The 18,220-nt window shown below is 44.6% G+C and overlaps 2 protein-coding genes across 6 annotated transcripts in view; both read left to right on the top strand.

Annotated features, from left to right (window-relative positions):
• Positions 1–11,050, top strand: part of CTCF (CCCTC-binding factor (zinc finger protein)) — a 44,445-nt gene extending 33,395 nt beyond the window's left edge. For 3 of the 5 annotated variants that reach the window (XM_010851033.1, XM_010851031.1, XM_010851032.1), the window contains 5 exons: positions 3,407–3,567; positions 3,922–4,104; positions 4,927–5,062; positions 8,119–8,280; positions 9,569–11,050. In XM_010851033.1, the coding sequence (XP_010849335.1) occupies positions 3,407–3,567; positions 3,922–4,104; positions 4,927–5,062; positions 8,119–8,280; positions 9,569–9,753 (827 nt within the window). In that variant the 3' untranslated portion in view covers positions 9,754–11,050. Of the gene's footprint in view, positions 1–3,406; positions 3,568–3,921; positions 4,105–4,926; positions 5,063–5,396; positions 8,096–8,118; positions 8,281–9,568 lie in introns of those variants that run through there. The other 2 variants (XM_010851034.1, XM_010851035.1) reach the window with 2 other exon arrangements.
• Positions 11,051–17,046: 5,996 nt separating this feature from the next.
• Positions 17,047–18,220, top strand: part of RLTPR (RGD motif, leucine rich repeats, tropomodulin domain and proline-rich containing) — a 12,380-nt gene continuing 11,206 nt past the window's right edge. The window contains exons 1-4 of the mRNA XM_010851115.1: positions 17,047–17,274; positions 17,541–17,635; positions 17,733–17,783; positions 18,043–18,105. Coding sequence (XP_010849417.1) covers positions 17,235–17,274; positions 17,541–17,635; positions 17,733–17,783; positions 18,043–18,105 — 249 coding nt within the window. The 5' untranslated portion in view covers positions 17,047–17,234. The remainder of the gene's footprint in view (positions 17,275–17,540; positions 17,636–17,732; positions 17,784–18,042; positions 18,106–18,220) is intronic.

Genomic DNA, 18,220 nt, shown 5'->3' with positions numbered 1-18,220 from the left:
TCTGAGTTATTGATATTTCTCCTGGCAATCTTGATTCCAGCTTGTGTTTCTTCCAGCCCAGCGTTTCTCATGATGTACTCTGCATGTAAGTTAAATAAGCAGGGTGACAATATACAGCCTTGACGTACTCCTTTTCCTATTTGGAACCAGTCTGTTGTTCCATGTCCAGTTCTACCTGTTGCTTCCTGACCTGCATACAGGTTTCTCAAGAGGCAGGTCAGGTGGTCTGGTATTCCCATTGCTTTCAGAATTTTCCACAGTTTATTGTGATCCACACAGTCAAAGGCTTTGGTGTAGTCAATAAAGGAGAAATAGATGTTTTTCTGGAACTCTCTTGCTTTTTCCATGATCCAGCAGATGTTGGCAATTTGATCTCTGGTTCCTCTGCCTTTTCTAAAACCAGCTTGAACATCTGGAAGTTCATGGTTCACGTATTGCTGAAGCCTGGCTTGGAGAATTTTGAGCATTACTTTACTAGCGTGTGAGATGAGTGCAATTGTGTGGTAGTTTGAGCATTCTTTGGCATTGCCTTTCTTTGGGATTGGAATGAAAACTGACCTTTTCCAGTCCTGTGGCCACTGCTGAGTTTTCCGAATTTGCTGGCATATTGAGTGCAGCACTTTCACAGCATCATCTTTCAGGATTTGAAAGAGCTCCACTGGAATTCCATCACCTCCACTAGCTTTGTTCGTAGTGATGGTTTCTAAGGCCCACTTGACTTCACATTCCAGGATGTCTGGCTCTAGGTGAGTGATCATATCATCGTGATTATCTTGGCCGTGGAGATCTTTTTTGTACAGTTCTTCTGTGTATTCTTGCCACCTCTTCTTAATATCTTCTGCTTCTGTTAAGTCCATACCATTTCTGTCCTTTATTGAGCCCATCTTTGCATGAAATGTTGTTGGTATCTAATTTTCTTGAAGAGATCTCTAGTCTTTCCCATTCTACTGTTTTCCACTATTTCTTTGCATTGATTGCTGAGGAAGGCTTTCTTATCTCTTTTTGCTATTCTTTGGAACTCTGCATTCAGATGCTTATCTTTCCTTTTCTCCTTTGCTTTTCACTTCTCTTCTTTTCATAGCTATTTGTAAGGCCTCCCCAGACAGCCATTTTGCTTTTTTGCATTTCTTTTCCATGGGGTGGTCTTGATCCCTGTCTCCTGTACAATGTCCCAAACCTCCGTCCATAGTTCATCAGGCACTCTATCTATCAGATCTAGGCCCTTAAATCTATTTCTCACTTCCACTTATAATCATAAGGGATTTGATTTAGGTCAGACCTGAATGGTCTAGTGGTTTTCCCCACTTTCTTCATTGGCAATAAGGAGCTCATGATCTGAGCCACAGTCAGCTCCCAGTCTTATTTTTGCTGACTATATAGAGCTTCTCCGTCTTTGGCTGCAAAGAATATAATCAATCTGATTTCAGTGTTGACCATCTGGTGATGTCCATGTGTAGAGTCTTCTCTTGTGTTGTTGGAAGAAGGTGTTTGCTATGACCAGTGCGTTCTCTTGGCAAAATTCTATTAGCCTTTGCCTTGCTTCATTCTGTACTCCAAGGCCAAATTTGCCTGTTACTCCAGGTGTTTCTTGACTTCCTACTTTTGCATTCCAGTCCCCTATAATGAAAAGGACATCTTTTTTGGGTGTTAGTTCTAAAAGGTCTTGTAGGTCTACATAGAACCGTTCAACTTCAGCTTCTTCAGCGTTACTGGTTGGGGCATAGACTTGGATTACTGTGATATTGAATGGTTTGCCTTGGAAACGAACAGAGATCATTCTGTTGATTCTGTTACAAGCCGCCTGCACTTGTAATGATAACCTCTTAGACCTTACATAATAAACTCTTTATGAGGTAGTTAAGGAGCTGTCAAATAATAGTTATCTGCCCAAACCATTCCCAAACAAGTTTGTGTTCCCTCTTTAAAGCAGGTCTGATTTCACATTAATATGCAATAATTAAGATTCATCACCTTGGGACACAGGAAGGCATGGCCTTTGGAGGCAGACCTACCAGATCAAGATTCACCTCCAAATACTTACTGTTCTAATAAGGTTTTTTTTTTTTTTTTAACTGATAATATAGGAATAATTCCAACCTTACAGAATTATTATTGTAAATATTTAATAAAAACATAAAGTCTTTGACATTAACTGTTAGGTCTCTCTATCTGAGGAGCAGAAGTTGAGTCTAAGAATTATTTTAAATGATATATTTATGTATAAAAAGTCTTCATATAGTGAACATGTGTAGGGAGTAAAAAAATACGCCATCCCTTTCTCTTACGTATTTCCGTTCCCCAGAATTGGCCCTCTTTAAGTTTGATGTGAGGCTTCCCTTGTGGCTCAGTGGTAAAGAATCCACCTGCCAATGCCTGGAGGAGGAAATGGCAACCCACTCCAGTATTCTTGCCTGGGCAATACCATGGACAGAAGTGCCTGGTGGCTGTAGTCCATGGGGTCTCAAAGAAGTCACTATTTAGCAACTAAACAACAACAAAAGTTGGAAGTGATAGCACTTTGATTGAGCCGTAAATTCTTGACCCTAAACGCAGCTGGCTCCTCAGTTTCCAGCTGTTTGTCCTCATCAGCTGTGTCCCGTTCATTCCACAGATTCTTGAGCACCTGCTATGTGGGAAGTCGTATGACAGTAGGGTAAATCATTAACTTTGTTTAAACCTCTAATCTTCCTTCCCTTTTCTTTCTGCCTCCTTCGTCTCAGTATGTAACCTCTTTTCTTACTTTAGATACACAGAAAATGCAGCAGGTTGAAACTTCAAATTTCCTCTTTCCAGATGTGTAACTTACCCGCATTCATCCTCTTTCCCCATCGGCTTCTGGAGACCTTGTGTCACTCTTCGTGTCTGTGGCCTGCCCTTTGCCCTGATCCCATTCTCCTGTGTCCTGGCAACATTTACATGATCAAGTATTGCCTCTTTACCTTCATTTTCAAGTTCTCCTTAATCTTTCCCCTCAACTCTAAATGTCCTTGCCCCCTTGCAGACACACAGCTCAGGCTTCAGCCCTGTTCCACTTACTCCTTGTCTCAGTAAGTGGCTCCACCATCTGCTCAGTTTTCCAAGCCAGGAACCTGGAGGTCATTCCTGATACCCACCTTTCTCTTCCTCACTCTGGTCAGTCACTAAGTCCTGTTGATTCAGCTTCTTAGGTCTCTCGTCAGGTCCCCTTCCCTCCATACCCACTGCCATCTCCAAACTACCACCTTCCCTCACCTGTTGAGTTTTAACGTCTCAACTGGTCTCTCCATGTCTGTTTTTACTCCTTTTTTTCCATTTTCTATATAGCAGCCAGAGTAACTATATTCAGAAGCAGAAAGAAATGTGTTCTTAACTCTTTGAGATGTTTGTGTTTTCACAAGTTGGCCTGGGCTTTGTGTTTTGCTTTAAGGTGTCCACTTGCGAAAGCAGCATTCCTACATTGAGCAGGGCAAGAAATGCCGGTACTGTGATGCTGTGTTTCATGAGCGCTATGCCCTCATCCAGCACCAGAAGTCACACAAGAACGAGAAGCGCTTTAAGTGTGATCAGTGTGATTACGCTTGTAGACAGGTAGGAACCTTCATAGTTAGAAAACAATTGATGTCTCATCAGTGTTGGGTTTTATCAGAGGGTTTTTATATATACCTTATATGAAATTAAGTCCAGGACTTGAGAGAAGGGAAGAATTTGGTACTGGGGCCTTATGCTTGGGAGTGATCTATAGAAGCAGCAGAAGTGAGTGTACCTGCTAGGATTTGGGGAAGCAGTTTTGTACCCCGATCAGGTTTACGTTATCCTCTCAGCAAGCGGTTCTGGGCCTGGACCCTTGGAAGAGAAAGGTCTTTAGAGTTACGCATGCAGGTGGTGGGGGATAGCAGCCCTAAGACAGGATCTGAGACTTTCCTTCACCTCGTTCTCTTGCAGGAGAGGCACATGATCATGCACAAGCGCACCCACACTGGGGAGAAGCCTTATGCCTGCAGCCACTGCGACAAGACCTTCCGTCAGAAACAGCTCCTTGACATGCACTTCAAACGCTATCATGACCCCAACTTTGTCCCTGCGGCCTTTGTCTGTTCTAAGTGTGGGAAAACATTTACACGCCGGGTAAGAGTCAGAACTTGACTTCCTCTCTTACAGTTCTTGATACCATCCATGTTCTTGATCTTCTGTTGCAAAGCAGGGCAGTTTTCTCCATTGAGATTATAGAGATAAACTATCATTTGGAAAGGGTCAGTCATTTCCACCCCACCACATCACACATGTCCATGTGTGAACCTTTCCACTGATGGGGAACTCAGTATTTTTAACAGGTCTGTCTTCACTTGCTGCTGCTGCCAAGTCGCTTCAGTCGTGTCCGACTCTGTGCGACCCCATGGACTGCAGCCTACCAGGCTTCTCTGTCCATGGGATTCTCCAGGCAAGAACACTGCAGTGGGTTGCCATTTCCTTCTCCAATGCATGAAAGTGGAAAGTGAAAGTGAAGTCACTCAGTCGTTTCTGACTCTTCGTGACCCCATGGACTACAGCCCACCAGGCTTCTCCATCCATGGGATTTTCCAGGCAACAGTACTGGAGTGGGGTGCCATTGCCTTCTCCCCTGCCTTCACTTAGGGTCATGTTAGTCAGGTCTGCACAGGACAGGGAGCTTGGTCTGATTCTCCCCTGCTCAGAGGACCTAACCCCATTTTCTGAGCAGCTGTCCTCTCCCACCCACCCTTTTCTCTCTCTCCACCCACTCCAGATGGAGACCATTTTCCCTGAAAAGGAAGAGTATGTTCAAGACACATTTAGCAGACACAAGAACATTGAGACTTAATATGGATAACCACCGCCCAATTGTTTTTTTTTATTAAACTAAAAGAGAACTTCCAATTTTAATCTTACCTTTTTTAGTAATGTGAACGAGAATTTTGTTCCTTTTGTTAGAATACTATGGCAAGACATGCGGATAATTGTGCTGGTCCAGATGGTGTAGAAGGGGAAAATGGAGGAGAAACGAAGAAGAGTAAACGTGGAAGAAAGAGAAAGATGCGTTCTAAAAAGGAGGACTCCTCTGACAGTGGTAAGTGACTTTTGTTTCTTGAGTTAGTTAAAAGTGGCAGGTTTTGGTGCAGTGTTTACAGTGTATTTATGTAAAGACGTGCTGGAATACAGAGATAGGCCACTCTCTCGTGCTTCCTTTAAACCTCTAATCTTCCTGATGTGTGTATATATTTACAACAGCAGTTAGCTTATTCCCAGAGCAAGTTTTTTTTTTTTTTTCCTTATGGTGTTCCATTGCTTGATAAGATATGTTATGTTCAGTTAAAGCTGAAGCAAAATTAATATCTTTATACTCAATTTACTCAGATTAGTGATATTCTAAGGCCAGCAGAGTTTCTTTTCTATGTTCATAGCTTTTACATTTAGGAAGCTGGTCTAGATTTGAGCAGTGAATCTAATGGACATGAAGAAGGTTGCTTAAGCATCCTGACCAACTTCTGGTTTGACTGCCTGTGTCAGCCTAGCCTTGAGATGTGTTGATCAAATCCATGAAGGTCAGCCTTTCTCTTCCTACCTTAATCTCCCCATTTATAATTTAAAACTTTGCCAGTTTTCCTAACATTGATGTTCTTTGGGGTGTTAGTCATGAAATCCAGGCAGAAGGTATATGTGTTGAGGTGCTAAACTCATGAAATGGGGTGGAGAACAAGAGTGTTGGTAATGTAGGAGTCACATTTGATGAGACAAACTCATTCCAAAGTGTGAGGTTTTATAATGTGGATGCTTGGGTTACTGGCACCTAGTTGAGAAGGCGCATCCATGGCTTCAGTGTTTGAGACTTGTGGAAAAGGGTGCAGAGGAGTTCTGTTTTGGGGAAGGTGCTTACAGGTGACGCCTGATGGATTTCTGAGAAGCTCTAAGTTTGTCTTCTACGTTGCTTTGTCAGAAATAGTGGGAAAGGAAATGAAATTTCTGAAAACTGAATATATGTATCACTTTATTGGTTTTATTATAAAAGTTGTTCGTGAAAATACTAGGTCTTTTATATTTAAATATATAAGAAGTCCCTTTTGGTTTTTTATCTTAAAAAAGCCTTCACTTTTCTATTCAGAACTTTTTATGGGGGAATATTCATCTAAGCATAAGAGTAATTTAATTTTTGCTGCCTTCTCTAGTGGAAAATCTTGGGTTTTAAGTGAATGCCTCCTTTAAAATGTCACTTTGCTTAACTTTCTTTTTTCACTTTAATTTTTATAAAAGCACATCACACACTACTGAGAATCATTGTGGAATCCCTTTGTTTGGTAAAGAAATTGAGTGGACTGTTGGGAGGTGCCAAGTAATGTCAGTGGGCCTCAAGAACCAGCAGAGATGCCCAGATAAACTTGAGTTTCAGGACACCTGTAGTAGCTCTTGGCTGCCGAACCTTCTCCAGCCACAGACATGCCTTTTTTCTCATGGCACTGCCATGGTCACTTCCGTGGTTCATCTCCCAGCTAGACCAGCTCCATTCTCCTAATTGTACTTTTACCAGAATCAGCTGCACAGTTTAATGAGAGTTCCTAATAGGTTTCTATGGTTCCTCCTTTCGTCTTCTGCACTGGAGAAGACAGGAGGAGGAGTTGCACAGCTTTGGGGCCTGTTGTCTCTTTATCCCAGAATGTTTGGACTGGTGAAGGCCAGAATCATATATGTTCCCTCCCAGAAGTTCTGCCTGTTGGTCATCAAGAGAAATTGACCACCAGAGTCTAATACTATTTTCAAGGCTTTTAACCAAAATCTCTCCAATCCAGTAAGCTTTTGACCCTATTAACTTTGTGTGCTTCTCCCCCTGCCCCCTGCTCAGTTCTGACTGAATTTGTTTAGCTTTCTAGGCGTTGGGCCAACTTAGGCAATAGGGGGCTTGAATAAGTTCAGCAGGGAAGCATGTCGTTCTTGACACGCTGCCACGTACCAGTACGTTCCCCACATTTTCACTTAGGATTTCAGTCACTTGACAAGGCTTTTTGTCCTGACGATCAGGCATTTACCCACAGATTTCTAAATTTAAACATTTGGTGTGAGCAAAAGAGAATGTGCTTGTAACCTGTGCTTCTTGGAGGAAGGCAGGCAGGATATCTTTTGTGCCATGGCAGTGGGGGAGGGGTAGCAAGAGCTCTTCAGTTGCCTACAGATGTGGGCAGCAGAACACCCCTAAACTGTGGTTAGTTGTGCCTTATAAATCACTTCAGTTTCTCCGTTTCTATAAAATGAGGGTAATACCTCTTACTTAATGAAGCCTATATGGAATAATGGAGAATTTTTATAAACTCTGATGTCTAGTGTAAAAAGCATCTGTGATGATGTGGTAGAATGTAAGTTGCAGAGCACAATTACAGGCATTATCTCTTTGTGATCCTTGAGAGTGCTTTAGAAATTACACAAGGAAACTGAGGTTCAGTGTGGTTATCATCCTAGGTCACACACTTAGGAGATCTGAGACTCAAAACTCTTCATCAGTGTTCTTTCTACGATAGTTCCCTCTCCTTTTATGTGGTAATTGCTTTAGGGAGAAGGTAAGGGAGTTAGGAGGACCTACTAGGTTTGGGACAGCTGGGAATTAAATTCCAAAATTTGACCTCAACACTTTTCCTAGTAAATGGGGCCTCACGGTGCTTCAAGAACTTTATACACACAAACACACACACATCTTCCACCACTCTTCAGGGGTCCATCTCAGGCTTCGTGTCCTGTTTTATCTGTGTATAGTAGGTAGAGGGAACATTTGTTTCATTTTCAGCTTAAAACACCACTTGGTGGGGGCATTTATATAACTGGCATAAGTTGGAGTTGCCTTTAAGAATTTGAAACTCAATATTTTGATATCTAAAGCCAAAAGAATATCCAGTCCACATAAAATATGAATAATGGTATCCAAGTTGATTTGCTTATTAACTTAGCATTAATACGAGCTTACTTTGTTTAGTGCTGAAAACAAAAATTCCAGTGAATGGAATTTTTAAATGGGCTGTTAACGATGAAAATAAATATTTAAGTAGACTTCACAGAATACGTGATTATTTGTGTGTTGCTTTTCCTTCCACCACTCGTCTCCTTGCCCCACCCACCACCTCTTCTTCCTGATTTCATGAGAAGAAAATGCTGAGCCAGACTTGGATGACAATGAGGATGAGGAGGAGCCTGCTGTGGAGATTGAACCCGAGCCAGAGCCCCAGCCAGTGACCCCAGCCCCACCACCTGCCAAGAAACGGAGAGGACGCCCCCCTGGCAGAACCAACCAGCCCAAACAGACCCAGCGTAAGTTGCTTGTCTCAGCTCAGTAGGCTGGCATCCTCTCCCAACATGTGGGGAAGCCAGACGGGTCCTTGTTCTTTGGGTAGGTGGGAGCTGAGCCATGAGAACAAGTTAAGGTCACCCTGGGAACAAATTCTTAGGAAGCAGTTTTTTAGTTTTTTATTGGGGAACATCTGAGAAAGTCTCTAGAGGACTGTTAAGTTTCAGCAAGATAAAGTCCAGAGTTGAAGGGTGCTTTCTATGAGATGGGTACTGTCAGTGTGGGAGGGTTTTACAAAACAGTTAAGAGTCTTACCTGGCAAAATTGACATGGTAATGAATGTAATGTATAAGAGCCAAATTTTAAAGGATGGAGGAATAAAGGGATTTCCATGATGACAGTGTCCCTCCTAAGAAACCCAGACCCATGGATTCTGTTGCTGGCTTCCTGATTTATGAGAGGACATTGGGGAGCAGTCCTGTACTGGACATGGCCCTTGTAATTGCAGGCTCTTGGGAGTCTCAGGTCTCTGTTCTATTCATGAATCTCCTAAAAGCTGGCAATTCTCTTTCTTTCTTCAACAAATGCAGCGTCCATCTGTTTTTTTTTTAGTATGTTCCTTGAGCCCCATGTCGAAATGTCTTGTTACAGTGGGGTGGTTGGGGAACTATTTGACCTACAAAGATTTGAGTGAACCAACTGGTGGTAGGACCCTCAGTGTTGGACAGCTTCAGACGCAAAGATATCAGGTTCTGGAACTTCTCTGGAGGTTCAGTGGCTAAGACTGCACTCCCATTGCAGGGGGCCCCAGGTTCGATCCCTGATCAGGGAACTAGATCCTGCAGTCCACAGCTAAGCTCGTGTGCTGCAACTAAGACCTGGCACAGATAAATTTGTTAAAATGTCAGGTTCTTTTGCTGTAGGTGGGTCATCTCTAAAACAGACCTGCCTACATCCTGCACTCTGAAGTATACCTTGTCTTGTACTGTCTGCATTTTTTGCCTGTGTCACACTGACTATTGTGAAGCCCTAATTTACGAGATAAAGGAAAACTTAAGATTTTTAATACATGATTTGGGAGGCATATGAAGAGGAATGTCAGTGCTTTGTTTTTTGGTATTATCTAGAGTATTTGGGCTTTGTGTATGGCCACATTATAGGTTATTAAATCTTTTTTATTGATGTTCTCTATATCGAAACTGAGGCTTTCCTGTGTTGCTCACTTTCATTTAGTGTCAAGTCTGAAAAGACTCTTGCAATTCTTGGGGGCTTTAATGGAGCATTTGTTTTCTTCATGCTCTTCTTTGCCAGCAACAGCCATCATTCAGGTCGAAGACCAGAATACAGGTGCAATTGAGAACATTATAGTTGAAGTCAAAAAAGAGCCAGACGCAGAGCCTGCGGAGGGGGAGGAAGAGGAGGCCCAGCCAGCTGCCACAGATGCCCCCAACGGAGACCTCACGCCTGAGATGATCCTCAGCATGATGGACCGGTGATGGCGGGGCCTTGCTCCTTGCCAGGACTGCTCTGGGCTGTGTTTAAACGGCCTGCATCTTAATTTTCTCCCTTCTTTCTTCTTTTGGCTTTGGGAAAAGCATCATTTTACCAAACATACTGAGAACTAAAACTTCAAGGATGATGTTAGAAAATGTGATTTAACTAGAACTTGCTGTTTGATGTTAGCAAATCATGGAATGTTCTGAGTCCCTGAGGGTTTACTGTGAAGTGCTGAGGACAGTGTTCACGCCTCCCTGGTTTTCTTAGCTGGAAACAGAGACATTGAACCCTCTCTCTTGCAATGGTAAACCACTCCAGAAACCACCACCGGGTTTCCCAGAGTTCTTATGGTCTTCTTCCCAGGAGAGTTTTTAATTGTAAATGCAGACTTGGGAAGGACTTAGACTTTTAAACTGGTTTTTGCTTTTGCTTTTCCCTGACTCCCTTTGCTTGGAGTCAGCTGCACACCAGTAGTATGGCATGCTACGATTGGTTTCTGTCCTGAAGACTTTGCCTCTTTCTTGGCAAAGTTTCTGGTATGGTCAAGCTTGTAAATAACTTTTTTTACATTTTAATCTTTTCCATTAATTACGAGGTTGAAAAGAAGTGCAGTGTAAGAAAACCCAGCATTTTAATTACTTGCAAATTAAGTTACTACAGACGGTAGTTTGTAAACGTTGACAAGGAATTGGATCACAATCATGTCGCAGAACAGCACCGAGACTGCTGCCCGCTCGTGACGGACACCCACATGGAGCATCATGATTCCAACCCATGGAGCCAGCATTTGAACCTTGTACAATTAACTTTCGGTTATGATTTCCCATCTACATTTTCTTTGCTTTGTTCGTAGCTGAGTTTCGTGTTTTATAAATCCTCTCTTGAAGCAGAAGGGTGATTATGAGTGGGTCACAGCAGCTCTTAAAAGCTGGGCCAGGAAATTTCACTAGGTCAGTAATTTAAACTTCGGATCTTCAAAAAAATAATAATGTGAAGCAAAACCAACTCAAAGTGATTCTTGCACATGAACTGTCACATGTTTAAAATGTGTTTTTAGAGAGCCTCAGTCTTGCTGATTTCAAACACTTTTTTCTTCTGTGTATTGCTTTTAAGAGAGCCATCAGTTAGCTATCAGACTCTAGGTTGATGCATTTTGTACTTAGCTGTACTGTGTGATATTTTTCATTATTTTAGGACGCCAACATGAGACCTGTAATAAAATATGTAATGGGGTTGAAAGCTGGGGAGGAGGATCTACTGCTGTACAGCTAATAAATCATAACGGATTAACAAGTGCTCCGAACACCCCCACTTGTGTGATTCCTGCCTAACCAGGGGCCCAGAGGGGTCTGTGTGCATAACCTCAGACAGCGCAGGCCTCTTTCAGAAGCAAGCTGTGCTTCTAGGATGACCACTTCTGTCTAGCAGATGGGCGATGATCTTGGCAAGTGATGGAATATTGAGGGCATCCTGCTACAGGTTTTAATGCCCCAAAGTGTATGAGTAGAGATGTGAGTCTATATAGCTGCCAGCCCCCATGATCCACGTAAAGAGTGGATTCCCTGTGGTAGAGCAGGTGGACCACAGAGCTTAAAGAAAAAGGGGCCAATGGGAAGCTCTGGCCTCATGATCTCAGCACAAGAATTCCCTGGTGGTAAAGTGGATAAGAATCTGCCTGCCAATTCAGGGGACATGAGTTCGAACCCTGGTCCAGGAAGATTCCACATGCCACATGGCAGCTAAGCCTGGCGTGACAGCTACTAAAGGCCATGCACCTAGAGCCTGTACTCCACAAAAAAGAAGCCATTGCAATGAGAAGCGTGTGACCCTCAACGAAGAGTAGTCCCCACTCAACCACAACTAGAGAATGCATTCATGCAGCAACAAAGACCCAGCAGAACCCAAATGTAAAAAGATTAATAGTAACTTTAAAAAATTGGCTCACGGAGGACCAGGATCAATGCATCAAGCTTTGCTAAATGCAGGGGAACAGAAAGAAACTGGGCCCTAGAGAAGTTCACTTGAAAGGGGGGACCGATGTGCCACTATCAGACTGTGGGGAGAGACACCTAAAGAACATAGCTCCCTGTTAGCACCTGGGAAGCAGGATGGGAAGGGGATGCGTTAGGAAGTTTCTGTATTGGTGAATTTCCATCTTGCTGTTGTCCATTTCTGGGCAGATTGCTCTGGCAGACCCATTTTAGGTGAAAGCTTTGGCCACACATTACAGGGTTTTTTGGTTACTGACGTATAGTTGATTTATAATGTATTACTTACTGCTGTCCAGCAGTGTGATTCAGTTATATATACTTTTTTTTAAAATACTCCTTTCCATTTTGGTTTATCATAGACTATTGAATATAGTTCTCTGTGCCATACAGTAGGACCTTTTTTTTTTAATCCATTCTATATATAAAAGCTTAACATCTGCTAATCTCAGCCGCCTCCTCTGTCCTTCCCTCTTGGCATCCGCCAGTCTGTTCTGCATGTCTGTGATTCATAGATAACTTTATTTGTGTCATATTTGAGATTCCACATATAAGCGATATCATATGGTATTTGTCTCTTTCTGATTTACTTCACTTAACATAGTAATCTCTAGTTGCATCCATGTTGCTGCAAGTAGCGCTTTTCATTCTTCTTTGTGGCCGAGTAGTATTCCATTGTGTATATGTACCACATCTTTATCTGTTGATGGACATCTAGGTGGCTTCCATGTCTTGGCAATTGTGAATAGTGCAGGTATGAACACAGAGTGTGTGTATGTGTTTGAATTATAATTTTGCCCAGATATGTGAGCAGGAGTGGGATTGCTGGATCAAATGTTTTTTTATGATGGCCATTCTGACTGTTAAGAAGTGGTACCTCACTGTAGTTTTGATTTGCATTTCTCTAATAATTAGTGATGTTGACTATCATGTGCATATTGGCCATCTGTGTTTCTTTGGAGGAATGACTTAAGTCTTCTGCCCATTTTTGGGTTGGATTGTTTAATTTTTAATTGTTGTATGAACTCTTCATATATTTTGGAGATTAAGCCCTTGTCAGTTGCATTATTTGCAAATATTTTTTCCATTCCATATGTTGTCTCTTAGATTTTTTATGGTTTTCCTTTCCTATGCAAAAGCTTATAAGTTTGATAAGGTCCCATTTATTTAGTTTTGTTTTTATTTCTATTGCTTTGGGACACTGACTTAAAACATTGGTACGATTTATGACAGAGAATGTTTTGTCTATGTTTTCTAGGAGTTTTATGGTGTCTTGTTCTGTTCTAAGTCTTTAAGCCATTTGTGTTTATTTTTGTGCATGGTGAGAGGGTGTTTTCTAACTTCATTGATTTACATGAAGCTGTGCAACTTCCCCAGCACCACTTGCTGTAGAGACTTTTTCTCATTGCATATTCTTGCCTCCTTTGTCAAAGATGAATTGACTGTAGGTGTGGGCTTATTTCTGGGCTGTCTCCTCTGTTCCATTGATGCATGTGTCTGTTTCTGTGCCACTTTTGATTACTGTAGCTTACAGTCTGTATCAAGTCTAGGAGGGTTATGCCTCCTGCTTTGTTTTTCTTTAGGACTGCTTTGGCAATCCTGGGTCTTTATGGTTCATAGGAATTTTAGGGTTCTGTGTCCTAGTTCTATGAAAAATGTCATGGGTAGTTTGATAGGGATTGCATTACAATTGTAGATGGCTTTGGGTGGTTTGGACATTTTGACACCATTTTTCTAATCCAAGAGCAGGGGATATCTTTCTATTTCTTTGAATTATCTTCAATTTTCTTTATTAATGTTTTATATAGTTCTCATCATATTTAAGTCTTTCACTTCCTTGGTGAAGTTTATTCCTAAGTGTGTTGTTTTGGGGGGTTATGATTTTAAGAGGTATTGATTTTTGTACATATCCTTTCTGATGTTTCATTGTTGGTGTAAAGAAATAACAGCCAATTTCTCTATGTAATCTTGTATCCTGCTGCCTTGCTGAATTCATTTATCAGTTCTAGTAGCTTTTGTGTGGAGTCTTTAAGGTTTTCTATATATAGTATTATTTCATCTGCATATAATGATAATTCTACCTCTTCCTTTCAATTTGGATACCTTTTATTTTTCTTGTCTGGTTACTGTGGCTGGGACTTCCAATGCTCTGTTGAAGAGAAGAGGTGAAAGTGGGCATTGTGGTCTTACTCCAGGTTTTCATGGGAAGGCTTGTAGCTTTTCACCATTGAGTATTATATTGGCTGTGGGTTTGTCATAAATAGCTTTTATTATCTCAAGGTAATTATAGGGTGCTTTTCTTTTTTTGGCCACACCCCATGGCATGAGGCACTTCCCTGACCAGGGATCAAAGCCGTTGTCCCCCTGCATTGGAAGCATGGAATCTTAACCACTGGACCACTAAGGAAGTCCAGGGGGTTTTAAGCAGAATTTGAACTTACCGGTTTTCAGTGAAAAGTAAGTACAGAAGACTAGATGTGTGAGGTCTTTGGCTGGTTGGTAGTGTTCATGCAGTGGGATCTCCCAGGAAAATTGGTATCATCTGGGACTATGAACCAGGCAGTCAGCAACTTGGATTGACTGAGGCTGTCAGGGCATTTGCTCTCTATCCCATGCATGGGCTAACCTCTACTGCCACAAGGGAGCAGAGTACCTGCTACCTGAGTTGTTTCAGTGGGCAGGCAGCTTTTTTAAAAATTTTAATTTTTTAAATTAGTATAATTGGTTACAGTGTTGTGTTAGTTTCTGCTGTACAATGAAGTGATCAGCTATATGTATACATATGTCCCCTCCCTCTTGGACCTCCTTCCCACCTCACCTCCATCCCACCCATTTAGGTCATCACAGAGCACCGAGCTGAGCTTCTTGTGTTTTATAGTAGCTTCCCACTAGCTAGCTATTTTTATAAAAAGTTTTTTTAATTATAGAGAATTCCCTGGTGGTCCAGTAGTTGGGACTCCATGTTTCCACTACAAGGAGCCCAAGTTCAATCCCAGGTCGGAATACTAAGATATTGCAAGCCATGTGGCATGGTCCCCCCCCCAAATAAATTTAATATAATAGAAAATCTCTTAATAGAACAGCAAGCAGTTTATCTGTATTTTCAGCATAGCTTTTCTATTGTGTACATTCAAACTGTTCACAAGCAGATTGGTTTTGCTTGGGGAGGGGGCAAGAAAAATGACATTCTGATGTCTGATTCCCTCCCTACCTCCCTACCCATCCTCACCATTGGCACATCCCCATGATACATCCTGTATGACTCCATTAAATGTAAAACCTTCTCCCAGTACTTCGCACCAGAGAACTTTTGACAGGAACCTTGTGGCACTTCCGGGAGCTGCAGCCTGGCCTGTCATCCTGTACTGCTGGAACAGGCGAGGCTTATTCCTCACTATGAGCTCTAAGCATTTCTTGAGTGCCTACAGGGTGTCACGCTGTCTAGAACACACAGACGGTCTTGAACAAATTGAAGGCTTCTCTCCTTGAGTCACTCACTTGTGGGAGCTGAGTCCCATGTGTTCTCTAGGCCTCTGATGGCAATTATGTTTGTTTTGTCACTGCCACCTTGACAGCAAGCAGTTAAGGAGATATGTGGCTAGCCCAGCGCCCCTGTCCTGATCTCCAGGTTGATCTGGTTTCCTCCTCCACAGCCCTCTGCTTGTTCCCATAGCACTCACTAGACAAGGGCTGATGCTACCAATGTGGCTGTTGGTCTTGAGAATCCCGCCACCTGGGAGCAGCTCGAAGCCTTTGGCATTTATTCCCTCTTGTTTTTCTCATTCGAATCATTCTGAACAGAAAAATCCCAGGGAGGAAGGTTTTCTGTCCTTCTGTTCTGGAGTCTTACGTTTGTCACAGTAAGACTTGGCAACTGTGAGTGTTCACTGAGTTCCAGATACTATTGTGAGCACGTCTCTTAATAAACATTTAATCTTTATACTCCGAGGTAAGTTTAAAGTTCCAGCTTAGAAAACAGGAACTGGAAGCCCAAAACAGAAAGATGAGGTGATTTACTCAGTGTCAAACAGCTGTTAAGCAGAGTCAGGACTTGAATTCAGGCAACGTACCTTCAGAACTTTGATTCCTGACCACTTGGCCATACTGTGTGTGAGCTCACGCCCTAGAAGCAGTTGATGGCTTCTGTGGTCTTCCCAGAGTCTTAACTTGAACTCCCTCCTTTCGGATTAGGAGGCAGCAGAGCAGGACTTCCTCTCGCCTCTGTTGGCAGGAACTTAGCTCCCTCTCCAACTGAGTCCATCCCTGTAGCCCCTGGGCTGCCACAGCTGGGCCTGTTGGCTTTAAGGGAGGTGGCTTCCTGCAAAGTTTTTTACGATTCAATCTCTACTTTCCACCTTGTCCTAGTCGTCGGTGGTCCTCAGGGCAGGGGGAGATGCTGCTGATGGTCAGATGACTGAAAAATGCTCTCACTGTCTCCAGGCCTCAAGGTGAGGAGGGGTAGCAGGAGGTGGGATGAAACCAAGGGACTGCCCAGTGTCTCTCAGGTTATTTCACCCTGCCTGGCTGAGCTATGGGCAAGGCCGAGGCTTGTTTCTCTTCTCATAGAGTTTAATTAGATTGTAATGGAAGAAAAAGGTTAAATCCCCTCCTGTCAACTCTCCAGAATCTAGGTCCCTGGTCTTCTATAGGGCATCATGCATCCCATGACCTGATGGCCACCTAGTCCTGCAGACAGTAGCTTTCCTCTCTGCTTAGTGGTTCCCCCTCCCCAAGCTCTCTCCAGCTCTGGGAGAAGGCAGACATGGGAGGACCCCCACATCCATTGCCTTTGCTCATGAGTCACTCCACCCCTCCCTGCAGTGGCACCTTCTGGCCCTGACCCAGCTTGAACCTGATGAAAGCTAAGGACCTCTGCCACAGAGAAGGGCATCTGGGCTCATCTGGTATTTTTCCCACCCTTTCAACAGTTTGTGTCTCTCCGACGCGGTGAGGGACTCCAGGTTAGGAGCAACAGATAGGGTCCTCAGGGTTAGGAGAAATCCGATGCTCCGTTCTGAACAGATGCCCTATGTATCCTGCCTGCGGTCCACCTCCCTCGCTGGGCTTTGGAGGGGACTGGCCGAGGCGGGCCGCAGATTCCCCGAGCGGGCAGCGCCCCCTGGTGCTCTCAGGAGGGACTGTAGCAGGGTGGAAGTTAGGGGGCTAGGAACCAAAAGAGGCACGCGACGTGCGAGACCCTCCCGGGCACACCTCTCCCTTCCCTCCTCAGATCTACCCTTACAGAGTAGCGACGGCGCGGGCGGGCAGCTGGCATCTGCCCACCTCCTTCGTACCCGCCTGACATCTCCCGGCCCGCGGAGGCCGGGCGGGGAGGAGCCGGGCAGGGGGCAGGAAGCGGTGCGTACCTTCCGCTGCAGGAGGAGCAGGTGGCTGCTATGCTGCCGGGGCCCCAGGCTTCCTGTGCTCACCCGCCGCTGCTACCATTTCTCGTCTGAGTTCCTTGGGCCAGCTCCGGCCGCCGGGCCGGCCGTATGGCCCAGACCCCCGACGGCATATCCTGCGAGCTGCGAGGTAAGCGCCGGTCCTTCTCTCCTACTTGGCTGGGAGGAAGCCGTGCGGCCCCGGAACCAACCAGTGGCCCACCCAGAGTCCCGGGGCACCCGGCAAGTGGTTCCCTTTGGTCATCAGGAGGGCTTGGCGGCCCAGATCCACTCCACTGCTTCCTAGCTGGCCCCGTAGATGACCCCAGGTCCCCTAGCCCCATACAGACCACAGACCGTGAGCACGAACTGACCTCCATGGCAGGAACCGTCTCCCAGCAGACTGCCCTTCCACAGGCGAGATCACCAAGTTCCTGTGGCCCAAGGAGGCAGAACTGCTGCTGAAAACCTGGCTGCCAGAGCGGGAGGGTGCCGAGCAAGGTCATGTCCTGGTATGGCTGGGGCAGAGCCTGCCTGGGAGGGCCACTGGGGCCCAAGCAGAAGGAGCCTCTTGCCCTGCTCAAGGTGTGAGACACTCTTTCCCCTCAGGCGCTGCTCCGATGGAGAGCGTACCTGCTCCACACCTGCCTCCCTCTGAGGGTGAGTCCCAACAGCCCGGCCACCGCCCCCTTGCCCTCTAGCAGCTTTCCTGATGAGGGCTGCATCTGTGACATTGTCCATCTTGTCCTTGTGGACTCTGCCCTCCCAACAGCACTGGGCTGCCAACATCAGGCAGGACTGGAGTCTAGACAGGTCTGGCTCTGAGATCCAGGCTGCACAAAGGACTGGGCTCCCAAGAGGGTGGGTCTTGCGCTTTGGGTCTTGGGCTTTGGTCCAAGCTCACCCAGGCACTCCATAGGTGGACTGCACATTCAGCTACCTGGAGGTCCAGGCCATGGTGCTGCAGGAGACACCCCCTCAGGTGAGACCCCTAGTACCCCACCGGGGCCTGCAGTCTAGTCTTGTCCTCCGTTCCCCACCCCCGCCCCCACATGGAGCCCATCCCTCACCCTGGAACCCATCCCTCACCCCACCCC

The sequence above is a fragment of the Bison bison genome, unplaced genomic scaffold (genome assembly GCF_000754665.1).
Source record: "Bison bison bison isolate TAMUID 2011002044 unplaced genomic scaffold, Bison_UMD1.0 scf7180017864297, whole genome shotgun sequence".
Lineage (NCBI taxonomy): Eukaryota > Metazoa > Chordata > Mammalia > Artiodactyla > Bovidae > Bison > Bison bison.
This window is presented reverse-complemented; position numbering and strand designations above follow the sequence as displayed.